Source organism: Calliopsis andreniformis, chromosome 9 (genome assembly GCF_051401765.1).
Source record: "Calliopsis andreniformis isolate RMS-2024a chromosome 9, iyCalAndr_principal, whole genome shotgun sequence".
Taxonomy (NCBI): domain Eukaryota; kingdom Metazoa; phylum Arthropoda; class Insecta; order Hymenoptera; family Andrenidae; genus Calliopsis; species Calliopsis andreniformis.
Window position 1 is genome coordinate 20,274,717 of NC_135070.1, and position 13,140 is coordinate 20,287,856.

Consider the following 13,140-nt stretch of genomic DNA (forward strand, 5'->3'; position numbering starts at 1 on the left):
TATCCTTGGGAATTAATCTCGATTGCATGGAAGAGGGCAGATAATTAAAATTCTGATATACTGACCGAAGCGTGCCGTAAGTTTTTATTATATAACGCGTACGGTAGGCGAATTACGGGTTGGGTACGTCATTAGTTTTATAATCCTAGAGATTATTCCCCGCGTATTTGAAACGAACGAGGATTCACCTTTCCTGCGACTGCTATGCACTGTTCCCTGTTCTACCTTTCCTTTTCTTTCTTCTATTTATTGCCTCTAAGCAGCCACATATAGGAACATTGTATGTCAGAAAGATAAATACAAACATGTGACATAATATCCCTCCATTTATTGGAACTCCATTTTCGTCTCCCGTAATTTCAGGTTCTTTAATATATTTTTCCTTATACGGATATCTTGATATACACATCCGCCATTAATCCTATAAAACCGCAGGATTTTCTCCCGTAGAACCACTGCGCAAACAGAAATGAAAATGATGTCATTAGATACATGTAATAGGTATAATAAAGTCAGGATTAAGTCCTGTAGTTACAGAATATGAATCCAAAGCATCGCTGACCCGCCATGGTCTTCTTGTTTCAGACGTGGCGGCTTCAGTGGAGGTACACTTCGAGAACAAAGATGGCGGATTTTTCCTGAAGCATACACCGAGGCAATACTATCCAGCCCGAGGAGATTCCGTGCCAGTAATACCTCCATCGACAGGAACATCGACGAGCGGAAGTGGTGGCGTCCCGTCGCCACCGCCAGGCTCGGTCCTGTCAATAGACAAGTTCACGGTCTTTCAAACGAGCGAGCCGGTCTCCGTTCGCGCTACCTATGGACCATTTAGCACGAAACAGACAGTACCGGCTCGCTACATTGTCCCAGACCCGCTGGACGCGCTGCCGGGACCGGAAACGAGGCGGAACCTGACAGCGGCGACGATTCTGGACGCGCAGGAGCTCGGCGCGCGTCACCTGGACATGTCCGCTCACCTAGTCGGCAACAGCGTGCCGCGTGACTCACCTGTGCTAAGAGTGCTCTTTCACGCCGGAAGCGAGGCTGGCGGAAGGCGTCAATTGCTCCTGGCGCGACACCAGAGGGTCTGCGTAGTCCTGCACGCGAGCCTGGCCACGCCGTCGAGGATCACAGCCAGCAGGAACAGCGGCAGAAGCTACTCCTCCTCTTCCTCTTCTTCCTCCTCCTCCTCGCCTGCCGCCTTGACGGCAGCCTGCAGCCCCGATGGAGAAAACGGAGTCTGCCTCGCGCAGATCACCATACCTGCTGACTGGTGGGCACCGTTACCTCCGCCCGACGCCTCTGGCCGGGTCAAGGTCGTCAAGAGCCTGCCCAGGCTCGTGCAGGTCGCCTACTCTGTGCTGGAGCCGCGAACCGAGGACACTGGCTCACCTGACAGCGGGGCTGGCTTCTGCAGGCCCAGAGTGCAGATCCAGCCCGTCACGCCTCTCGGCCAAGTGCCTCTGGCCCCCAACCGAGCCGACTACAAGGAGCTCAAAGCCGATGACTCTTTGACGTTGCTGGTGCCCCATGGACCTCTCTATCCAAGATCCAGGCTTCACGTTCCGGCGTTCCTGCATCCGTCCAAGTCCACTGATTCGAGGCAGGAGAGACCACCGTCAGTTGTTACCGTCTACCTCAGGTGAGTTTGGCTTGTGGTTGCTTTGCTTTTTGGGCAGACCGAGGGTAGTCTTCTTGGTAATAGACTAGGCTAGCTCTCCGTTTGGCAGTAGACTGCGGCAGTGCAAAGGAAGTCTAATCGTGTCAGTCATATTTAGTTAACACGAGAGTCGCTTTTTAGAGGCGCTCTGTTTGTTATGTTTCCCTCGTCCTTGCTTATAAATCTTGGGGAAACTAGCTTAAGGGGAGGAAGCTGTGTTCACAGCGGGGAAACTTGCCAGACAAAGCAGCTCGAGATTGCCCGTGGGTCGAATGTTCGCGAGGTTTTCCCTGGTCTAGCTGTCGCTTCAAGACTGCCACGGCAGAACACTTTGCAACTTCCATTTCGTTTTTGTTAATGCACGCAACGGCCGGGAAATCTGCAACGAAACGCTGCAAAGACCATGGGTAAAACGGGTCGTCGGCTTGAGAAATTTACTTTGCTATAGTTTCGCGCACGCTCGCTGTCCCTTTTTTAGCCCACGAAAACTGTTTTAATGCGTCCTCGAGAGAAGCGGGAGTGCTCTCCCTGTGGGGGAAAAAGCGGGACACGGCGCGGAGGCGGGACAAAAATTTCCTAATTGGATGAATTGTCAAGCACCTCGCGCTCGAACTTGTAACCGTCTCATTGTTAGTGAACTCTTATACTTTCACGTCGTTCTCATTGCTAGGGCTTGTACCAATTCATGCGTGAAAAAAACGTCCCTGTGACATCCACTAATCGACGTTCGTCAGTCGACTTTGACCTAACTCGCATGCGGTCGATAGCCACCGTCAGTGTATGGACACGGACGCGCAAAAGCGCAAAGTTCACGAGTCGCTTCTACCATCTTTTCGAATTCTTTCTGTGAATCCACGCAGCAGTTGAAAATGGAATCCTGTTTTATCAGCGCGTAAACATGAGGAGCCCATGGAAGAGGGTGCAGTTTCTAGAAAAAAGAAGTAAAAGCGAAGCAATTTTTCCCTGCGCGAGCGAACTGTCTGCCTGTCCCCTTAACGAGAAATCAAGACCAGCGATGCCGTGGTCTCGACTCGCTTAGAAATTCGATTACCGGACGAAGTTTACTCGCGGCAGCTCACCGAGCCGAGATAAAAGAATTTCTCCTAGCGCAGCTCCTCCCGTGTCTTATCCGAAAAAGTCGAGCTTTTCTATAAGGGGTGTCAGCGAGCTGCCGGTGCAATTTAGAAGGGGGGAGATTTTGCATGAAAAGTAGAAAATGTAGAACAACGTTTTTTACCTCCTGTTTTTGATTGAAGGTTTTAATAAGACCGTACTGGCCTGGCGAACTGAATTAGAGCACAAGGAGGTTCAGTACTTCTAGAACAGACGTGTACAATCCAATATATTATTTCGAAAGTTAAAGACTTCCATATATAATATATTTAGTTGACTCACATTTGGTGTATCAAGGTGCATAGAATTTCCAGAACCTTTTCGAATTGTATTTCCATAGTTATCAGTCTGTCTGTCGGTCAGAAGTTTCATATAAAAGCAGCCTCGCTCGCGGCTCGCTGCGCGACAGTTTCCGGCGTTCGGGGCGCGATATCGGCAAATTCCCCAGCCCTGCTGGCTCGAAAGCGCGCTCACATTTGTCAGGCAAAGCCGAGAGATAGACCTCTCGATCGTCCCTCTGTTTCGATCATAATTATCGGGCGAATTATCGGTGACACGTTGAAGCTTAATCGAGCGAATGTTCCTCGCGGCTGGACCGGTTACGCAATCGACCAGGACGCCGTTTCGTTTCGGGATCGATTCGGGAACCGTGGCAGTCATTGAATAAATTGTGGCCGCGCGCGATCGACGCTGGCCGTTCGTCAACGCGAGCCGGAAAGCTCCCCCGCGCGAGATCGGCCCGATAGCAGCCGCTTTGCACGTCGCCGATTTGTATGTAAATGTCCCCATGGCCCCGCGGAAATAACCCGATTCGGATCTGTAATTGCATTCACGGATCGAACCGCGTTCACGCATTTTAGGGACCCCCAGGACCTCGAGGAGCATTTGTACGTAACCAAAGACGGACTGCATAGTGATTGCGTGCGAGATGCAATCGTGCCATCTATTGAGAACTCGGAGATTGATGGGAAACAGGCATCTAGTTGAAATCACAACCTGTACTCCAGCAATATCAATTCCTCTATTAGCGACATCAATTTTCACAAAATCTTTGAAAAGCTTCTTCGTCCAAATTGCTATGGTTTCAAGTTCCTTAGAAAAGAGAGTTCCATCATTAGGACTCTCAGATGTAATCACGGACTCTCATACTGTATCAATTATTCTCCCGAAGGACATGTCTTACTGGAAATTATCGAAAAAGGAAGCAACTTGCGTCCTACCGAGTTAGCATCGACCGACAAAGCCAGCGACAGTCCCCTAATGCCGCGCGGTTCGTTTGAAAAGCTAGCCAATTCTGTTCTCTCCCTCTGCGGGGGCGCTTTACCCTTCTCCGGCAGAACTGGCCTTTTCGCTCACCAGTGAATATCAAGCCGGACTCCCACAACCTCCCGTAACCCTAATTTGCTCCTAACCGGAGCTTAACTCAATTATCCCCGCGGGCTGGGGTTCGTTTGCTTCGGATAATCGGCCTCGACCAGGTGTAATTCGATTTGGAAAAAGACGAACGCCTCTCACAGAGCCCTGCTCCCTCGGTTCCCCTCGATCGCGCAGCTTATCGATTGACAGCCTCGCTTCCGGAGCTGCGTGAACCTGTCGCTCGCGGGAACGAGGCCGAAGCGGAAGACTTACTCGGTCTGCGGGCCCGCAAATCGAATCTGCCGCTTGTTTTGCATCGTCGATCGAATTATCCGGGCCGCTTCGCTCGCTGCTGCTTGCGCTGGATTCTATTTCCAGCAGGGAGCGTCGATCTCTCGATAATTCATGCGACCGATTTTCCTCTGTCCTAGGATATTCGACGGTTTGCTTGCCCTACGCTCGGTACGCGCGCAGCGTATTAGAAAAATGGGAGCGCCGAGGGCGCGGCGCAAGAATTATTCGTTCCAATTACAGTCTCTGCCCGCGTAAAATAACAGAGGATATTTCTGAAAGCGGAGAATAATGACGCAGGCAGAATATTAAAAATCGTGTTAGTGTACCTTTTCACCGGGGAGGAAAAAGGGTTTTTGTACGTGTGTTAATTCGATCGTAGCCGAGGAAGAATTCTGTCGCGTGAAATTTCAAGATGTGTGTACTCGGAGAACTCGTGAAATTCCCTTCTCCTCTTTCCAGCCTCGCCTTGAATAGATCGTCCGCGATTCCCTTTTTCTGGCAACGAGAGTCTCGGTTGGAAAAGGCAAAGAATTCGATGGGAAAAGAGGCAGAACCGAACTAGTCGCGCATCTTTCGTCTCCCAATGCAGGGTAATTCAATCAATTCGTATAGGTATTTTACTACTCATGCACATGTTCGTTTCGTAAAAGTGTTTTTATCTCCTTCTTTAAATATTAACTTTTTAATCAGCAAAAACGAATTAAATCCTCATCCACAGATTTCCACATAACGACGGGATTAATTTATTACCGAAACTAATATTGGCTCTCATCCTAAAACAGAGAAGTATAATTACTCTGCTATAACTAAATAATGCAATCCTCACCTTAATATTAATTAGTCAAAGTCTACCTCAGTATCATCAATTTGAATATCTAATTACAAAAAGAATCAGCAGTTGTTAGCGAAGTCTCATGAAACTTCAATCAACGTGTTCGTTGCAACTGGCAGCACGGAATTGACTGACTCCCGGTTCGTGAACCGCTGGCAGACGTTGCATGTTGCATTCTATAGACGCGTGCACTGGCGGCCTATGGTGGCGTCGCATAGACGGCGGATAGCGTTCCTCGAGCATCGAGGCTCCTCTGTAACGACGACCCCGTGACCCGGTCACGTAACTAGAGCGTGAATTCTCGGGAGCAAAGACTCCGACGAGAGAGGAGCGTAGGCGAGCCGGCGTCGCGACGCCGAGGAAACGTCCTTTCGAATCGACTAGGAAGGGGGGATTTTTTTTTCGTTCCGTGACGGAGTTACCGATCGGCTTGGCATTTGCCTCATTTGATTTGCTCCCGCCTCGCGTTCAGCGCCATTTAAACTTCGTTTCAACTCGCGCGAATTTAGAACAGTGAGGCGAAACTTCGTTTTCCTCGGCGCTGTTTCGCGCACAGGAACGCTGCTCAGCAACAAAATATTTTGCCCATTCGGAGAAATACGTGCGCCTTTGAAGCGCGTTGTAATTATACCCGAGAGTCATTTTTTCGACGAAGAGGATTAGGCTGTCGTGATTTGCGCGCACGCTCCTCTAATTAGAACGCATTACGGCTTTGCGGGCCCGTTCAGCATTAATCCGCATTTTCGGGACGTTTTAATTGCGACCTACTGCGACTCGTACCCTCTAGATTTCTCATTATTAACGTCTCGATATTGCGATCCATGCTCCTCTGGGTCGATCGCTTAAATTGCAATCTTGCGCAGCAAACCGCGACACGACGATCCCAGGATGAACGATTTTCTTGCATCTCTGCGGAACTGGTGAACACGAAACGCGTCCTCGGTGTGCGATATTGCCGCGAGGACGTTATTTCACTCAGAGTCTGTAGTCTAAAACGTCGGGTCGTGTCCTTTCCGAATCGATTTACCTTCCTCCGTCAGTTTATCAGAGAGATTCATCGGAGAGAAACGCAAATTTGCTCTACAATAATTTATGGAAACGGTCCAAAGTGTACCGACTCCTCCTATGCCGAGTTTAGTTGATTCCAATCGATTTTCTATGTTGACTATGACTTTTGCTACTAGCGCAATCAATATTAGAGGAGAAAATAAAGGAATGCAATACTGAGCAAGCTATAAGCTAGCAAATAACGAAATCTGTCGCATTTCTACACAATTCTTAACTACATAATACACTAGCTTTTAGGTTTTCAAGCTATAAAATTGACTTATACTCCTAAAATCTCGGATTCAATATTTATCTCGAAAAGGTAGAGTCGTCAAAGCGTTAACTTCTTGACGTAAAATTCTAACGATCCCCTCGGTCTCCTTCAATCTCTGCGCTTTCAATTTTCCAAATTCACTTATCCGAAAACGCGACCATCAGCGCGTACAAATTCCAGCAGTTACGCTAGCACTCGTCTCGAGTGGATCGTCAGCGTCGCGCGGGAAACTGTTTCGAGCACAAAGGTTTTCGAAAACTCCCCGATATACGGTCTCGTTGGAGGCGACGATTTGTCCGAGAGCGGCGAACCGGCTCGAGTGTGACCACCCTCGGAGCCCATATTTCACCGCGCTCGTGGAAATTCAATTTCCAATCCGGTACTTTGTAATCGAGGGGATAAGGCGCGAGGGGATAAACGATTCCTGGAGGCATCCGGTGTGCGTGCACCAGAGCTGCTCTCGCTCGGCGACTAAGAGAAAGGGAAAAGAGGGAAAGAGGAGGAGGAGGAGGAGGAGGAGGAGGAGGAGAGGAGGAGAGGACAAGCGTTATTGCAACGAGAGGAATGAAACTGAACGGCGCAGCGCGGAGCGGCGCGGAGCGGCGCAGAGCGGCGCGGCGTAACCGTGTCGTGACGAGGGCACTCGTTCGCGACGATGCGATCGAACGGAAATCCGATAGGTACCTACACACGTGATGGTGACGCTTCGTTTGCACCCGGTCAGGATAATTGAAAAAACGCAGGGGGCTGGGAGACTTGACGAGCGTGGCGGCCAGTCTCGCATTATTCCAAAGAGTTGAGCGGATAATTGTCGGGCCTCTGCGAAACTATCGAGTTATTGGAAAACGTAGACGCTGGCAGAATTATCTCACCCTTGAACTTTCGCTCGGAATTTACACTTCTCGTTGGCGCTACGTAGAACTCCTTTCTCTTATTGTTATTGCTCATGATAGAAGATAACTGAGGGGACTTTGTATCAGAACGACCCTGTTCATTCTTTACTTTTTCTAGGAAAGCAAGAGATACTATGTCGACCTTAATTCTTGTTGGATAGATTCAAATTTTGTTCAATCAAATATTCATCTGGGGAATGAAATTGTGAAAGCATGGGAGGTTCGAGAGCTTGTCTAGTCAAAGATTTTTACGGCGGAGATGAAATTATATTTCCTCGTAGCTCTTCCAAAGTACTGAGTCGTTAAAATATTTCTGACTTCCCTCGATCGTTTCCTTCCTTCCGCTTTTACTTTTAAAATACTTTCGACGTTTTTATCGACCTCCTCTTTTTACGATTCCCCACGAGCATGACCGATGCGAACGCACCACGTCCCCTCGCTTTTCGAACGTCCCCGTCGATAGGCAATGTTTGCACCCTGAAATTCGACGTTCCCATTGTGCCCCCACTAATAATCGGATTCGCTCGTTTCGTGACGTCACCCGCAGTTTCTGAATAATGTAACGCCCTCGATTTATGAACCGTCGGGGCGACGGATTTAACAGCGTTTAACGAACCCAGCCGTCACTCGTCGGCCAACACGTTCGATCGAATCTGTTCTGCTAAACCGATGTCTATCATTAACTGCGATTCTGTTTTACGTTGCAGGGCCAGGGTGAAGTCTGGCATCAAGATTCTGGACGCCTCGTCGAGCAACACGAACTGGACCGTCGAGAGTGACATAAATGCGAAGAATACAATCGCGACGTTCACCGCGAGGCGTAAGGAGAACGCTTCGCGAGTACCAAGCGCGTAAGTACGTCACAATTTCGTGATAGGGTTCTAATTATCTACTCCTCGGCGCTACTGAAGACGAATGCGACCTTCTTCCTAGCAGACGTCGAAACCTGAGTCTCTGCTCTTATCTAGAGCAAATTAGTAGTCTAGATGGGAAATGAAACTAGATTAAACCAAGACTACATATTTTTTATTGCGTGAATCTTCTAGAAAGAACAAGCATAATTTGGTGACTATAGAATACACGGAGGTATAATAGTAAATGTGTACAAAAGATATCGCGAAATGTGATGGGATGTTCCCACCTATATAATATGACATAATTAGCGTATTAAGAACTGAAGCGTGGAGCTTGGCAAAATTCGCGTTATCATCGAGATAGTGCGTAATAAACGTTCCATTTATGTGTCACGACTTTCGACAGACTTCCCTCCGCTCGCCTTATCGCGTCGTTTACTGAACTCTCGATTAGAATCTTCCCGCCTCCCTTCTTGCCTCGTCTTCTTAATTAACCGCGAAAATTGGTTTCTTCTCCTGACTGGACGAATTACTATTTCCGTCGTCTTCGGCAAGTCGCTTCTGAATTTTGCCCTTCTCTTCGGACGTGGAATTCGAACCATTATCCTGCTCATCAACGTCCCTCTTCTTCCTCGAGCACTTTTTCTTACCGTCATCATCGTCGTCGCTGTCGTCTTCATCGTCGCAGCGATTCTTCTTCTTCCTCCTCTTGCCTTTCTTGTCGTCGTCGTCATCGTCGTCGCTATCGTCATCATCTTTCTTGCCTTTCCCGCACTTTTTCTTATCATCATCGTCATCGTCGTCGTCGTCATCGTCGCTGTCATCGCAGCCCTTTTTCTTCGACTTTTTCTTACCCTTATCATCATCGTCGTCGCTCGAAGAACTGCTGCTACTGCTGCTGCTACTGCTGCTGCTGCTGCTGCTGCTGCTACTGCTACTATCGTCATCGTCGTCGTCCTTCTTACAATCAGCTCCGCGTTTCATCCTCCCGAGAGGTCCCTCGTCCTCAACCAACACAATGTCTTTCTTAGATTTCTCACCTGCCTCGATCAAGTCTTCTATCACCGCGACTACTTTCTTAGCTTTTTCCTTCCTGGTTTTCTCCTCGCTGCTGGACTCCTGACTCGACGAGTCTATGGCTGCCAACCCAATGAACACTTCCGGTGCAGGTTGGCTGTCACCTTGCTGAGCCTCATTCTTTAGGTTGCCCTCGGTCAAGGGGTACGCCTCAGCCAGAATCGCCGAGGCCACCACGACGGAGAAAGCGACGATCAATACGGTGGCACGCATTGCGTCTGACGATAATTGAACGGCAGAATTCGCGATATGAAACTTTACCGACCGGTCTCCTCGTGAGTTTATATAGCCACGGGCGTCAGATAAACGCATGAAACAAATGACGAATCGGAGCAGTGGTACTCAAGAGGACGCAAACGTTGATGAATCGGCGGTGTCAGAGATTAATTTGTTATTGGATCACCGTGGAACGGAAATTGCGATGTAACTGCGTATAAGAATTCTTCTTGCGAATGTGACTCGCGAACTGGGTTGTCCCTTGAGAGATAGGATGGCTTTTTCCGACATTCGTCTTTGTCACGTTCGCCAGCGCGAAAAGTTCATTTCGCGACCTTGCCTGCTGTTTTCTGCGTTCTTCTGGAAGAGCGGATACAGTTCCCCATTCGAGCGACTTTGTCGTAGAAAGTTACGTAATTCGACCGTCTCGATGCTATCCTTTTTCGGAGAATTCTTCAAAGCTCGCGAAACGGAGGAGATTCCAAAGACCGTTTCACAGGATGCAACTCCCAGGACGCGGAAGGCTCGAGAAATATGCAAACGACACCGTGAACGAACGCCGGAAAGTCGATGGTCGTAGAGGCGAGAACCGGAAGGAGATTCTATCGGGTCGTGGGGCAAACGTAACGTCTCAAATATTCGTGAAAAAGTTCGAGTAGTGAGTATCACTGCATGGTGGATGTCGTTATCGGTGCTAACCCAGAGATGCTCCGATTTGATTTCCTTCTTTCCCAGAACCGTTCGAGATCAGTAGTTTATTGTCGCGGTCTTTTGGATCATCGATCGAGGAAATAACGAAAAAGTCGAGACCTATGCTCCTGATAAAACGGTGCCTCCAGAGGTCTTGCTATCTTTCCTTCCATCCATCCTTCTTTAGTGCTCAATCGCCTTTCATTTGAAATATCGAATGTTCGCGTTATTGATGCTTAAATAGTAATACACATACATATTTGAAAAAGAGGAATAAAAAGCCATTAATCGTTATTTCCTACAATTTAATTTGATATCATTTTGAATTAAAAGAGAATGCGAGTATTATTGAAAACGTTTACAAATTTAAAAGAATTTTTCATTCATATTTTATAAAATATTTACTAAATAAATAATGTTCTTTGGCGCAGAAAGCTTAATTATGAATTTAAGCATACAATTGTGAAAGTAGTTAAGAAATATAACGGTCATATAATAATAATAACGATTTTATTATATCACACATGTAATATATGATAAGTAAACGAGAATCGACAAAAATGCTGCTGTGTATCTGAAATTAAATTTAATTAAAAAATCATGTCGGATGTAAATCTATATTGTTTATGGATACAGCAGTTTCTCGCTGGTTTTAGTCCACAATTTCCGTCTCTTTTATTTCCCTCTGATCTCGTTCTATTCTCGAGACCGTCGACTACAGCCTTTCAGTCGTTTTAATTCGGAATTCCCTTTCTAGGCAACGGCAATAAATTCGCTGCCGATCTCGTCCCGAGCTCCTGTTTAATTTCGTTCACAGTTCTTCGCGATTTTATCTCAGTTGGAGTATCGGCAAACGGCGAGAAACAGAAACAGAGATCGCGACAAGTCGTCGATAATACCTTTTATTGCGCGAGGAAAGCTTTCTATAGATGGAGGAAGAAAAAACGAGACGCAATGTGCTTCGATCTGTTTTTATCCGTCCATCTATCGGCATTCCCTTTTCCCCTATCCTTGAATCTCCATCGGGTCTCGCTTCGAACTTGAAAATCTCGCGCTCCTTGAACTCCAGAGGATCTCCAGACGTGCACCGCGCTTCAATTTGTCGAGTCTGTCGGCGAATACGGTTGCTCCGACTCGTAAATCCACCGGTAATAACCGTCCGTTTTCAGGGGGAGATCCTCGTTGACGGGGCAGACGCAGATGGAAGGGTCGTTAATGCGTTCGACGTAACTGCACCGTCGCGCTTTCGCAGCGTGTGCGACGTGTGCGACGTGTGCGACGTGTTGCGCTCGCATTACGTAATGCCGGGCGATTTGTAACTGGAAACGCGCCGTCGACGGGAGAGATATGCACTCTCCACATCTCGCCGCGCCGGATGATGGGCTGTTGAACAAAATTCTCTCGTTAACTTCTCGAAGCTCGACAAACACTTGCCACGATGACGCTTCGACGCTCCTTTCTCCCTTTGGCTTTCGCGTCGCGGCGACTATTTAAGCGGATAAACTCGTTTCTCCTCTTCAGCTTGATTTTTCCTGATGGATCCAATTACACATCCCCCGTCGTCTCTCGTTTCGACAAGTGCCGGCGCAATTTACTGTTCAATCCATTGGCCACATCGGAAAGGAAGGAATCGCGAGCGATTTTCGAGAGTCAACTCGCGCAGAGGTTACTTTTGCCAGCGAAGTTGAAACGGAATTTGAGTTTATAGCGGCAGTCGTAGCAAAGATTGCGTTTATCAGGACGATTCTCCTTCGTTTTCAGATCGGCAGAGGAGATTCTGACGATGCTGTTGGAAGCGAGCGAAGAAGGGGTGGAAGGAAATTGGGACGGTGGTCGTATAGTGTGGAGTGTGCGCTACGCTTTCGAGGGCGAAGAGGACAACGCCTCTCAGCTGAACGGAATGGATCAGCTGCAGCAGAGGTTGCAACAAAGGCAGATGCAGCACCATCATCATCACCACGCCGAGAGACGGAAGTTGCAGGCGCGTCTTGAGATACAGAAGGACGATATCCAGGCTGTTTTGCCCATCTCGAAGGTGAGCGATGCAATTCGAATCCCTTTTTTAACTCCCAGTGCTTATGTTAATTACTCTTCGATTCTTCCACCCGAAGTGAAATTGATTTCCGCCACACTACAAGTGCAGGACGAAGAATTCGCTATGCCTCGGAGTGCACTCTCACGGGTGAAATCTTAAACCAGTGATGTTGAAGTCAGGATGCGCGATACCCGAACTTGTCGCGAAGCCTCTCAGGTACTGCCACCGAATTCGAACGCTTTAAGTGCCAGGAAATAGCAGAAGATTGGCCCGCCTTAGATTAACCAAGGCGTCCACGTTTACGAATAGCTACTCTCCTACGAAGCGTTTCGCCCCCGTATGTAACTGCAGCTAGGAACGTGCCCCGAAGCGCTTCGAAACCTGCTTTCTTTTATTCAGCAACAAAAGCATTTGGAGTTAGGCTTGCCATTCGACTCGCGTGGCCAGAAACTCGGGAACCGTGGCGATAAGAGCGCAGCAATCCCGAATCGTTGTTCGAGAAGTCCAACGCAACGTGTGGGGTACGTGCCTGTCGATTTTCATTCCTGCCAACTGTGCCCGGAACGTGCATCGGAGATTTCGCGACGGGATCGACGCGTCCGGAAATAGGAGGACCCAGCTGAGCTGGGGAAGAGTGAGGACAGCGCGAACTAATATCGCCACTCGACGAACCGACACGATTTTCAGCGCCCCTCACCCTTCCACGCCCTCCTCGAAATCTTTTGAAAAAGAATCCGCTAAGTTGCACGATAACTGGCGGCAGAAGTACCGATCGATACGGGCGAGTACGTGGCGT

General features: G+C 48.4%; 1 protein-coding gene across 2 annotated transcripts in view; it reads left to right on the forward strand.

Moving 5' to 3' along the window:
• The window catches only part of Dtn (transmembrane protein 132C dtn), a 59,928-nt gene that overhangs the window by 40,377 nt on the left and 6,411 nt on the right, over positions 1-13,140 (forward strand). For both annotated transcript variants that reach the window (XM_076383921.1, XM_076383922.1), the window contains exons 2-4: positions 586-1,645; positions 8,180-8,323; positions 12,071-12,344. In XM_076383921.1, coding sequence (XP_076240036.1) covers positions 586-1,645; positions 8,180-8,323; positions 12,071-12,344 — 1,478 coding nt within the window. The remainder of the gene's footprint in view (positions 1-585; positions 1,646-8,179; positions 8,324-12,070; positions 12,345-13,140) is intronic.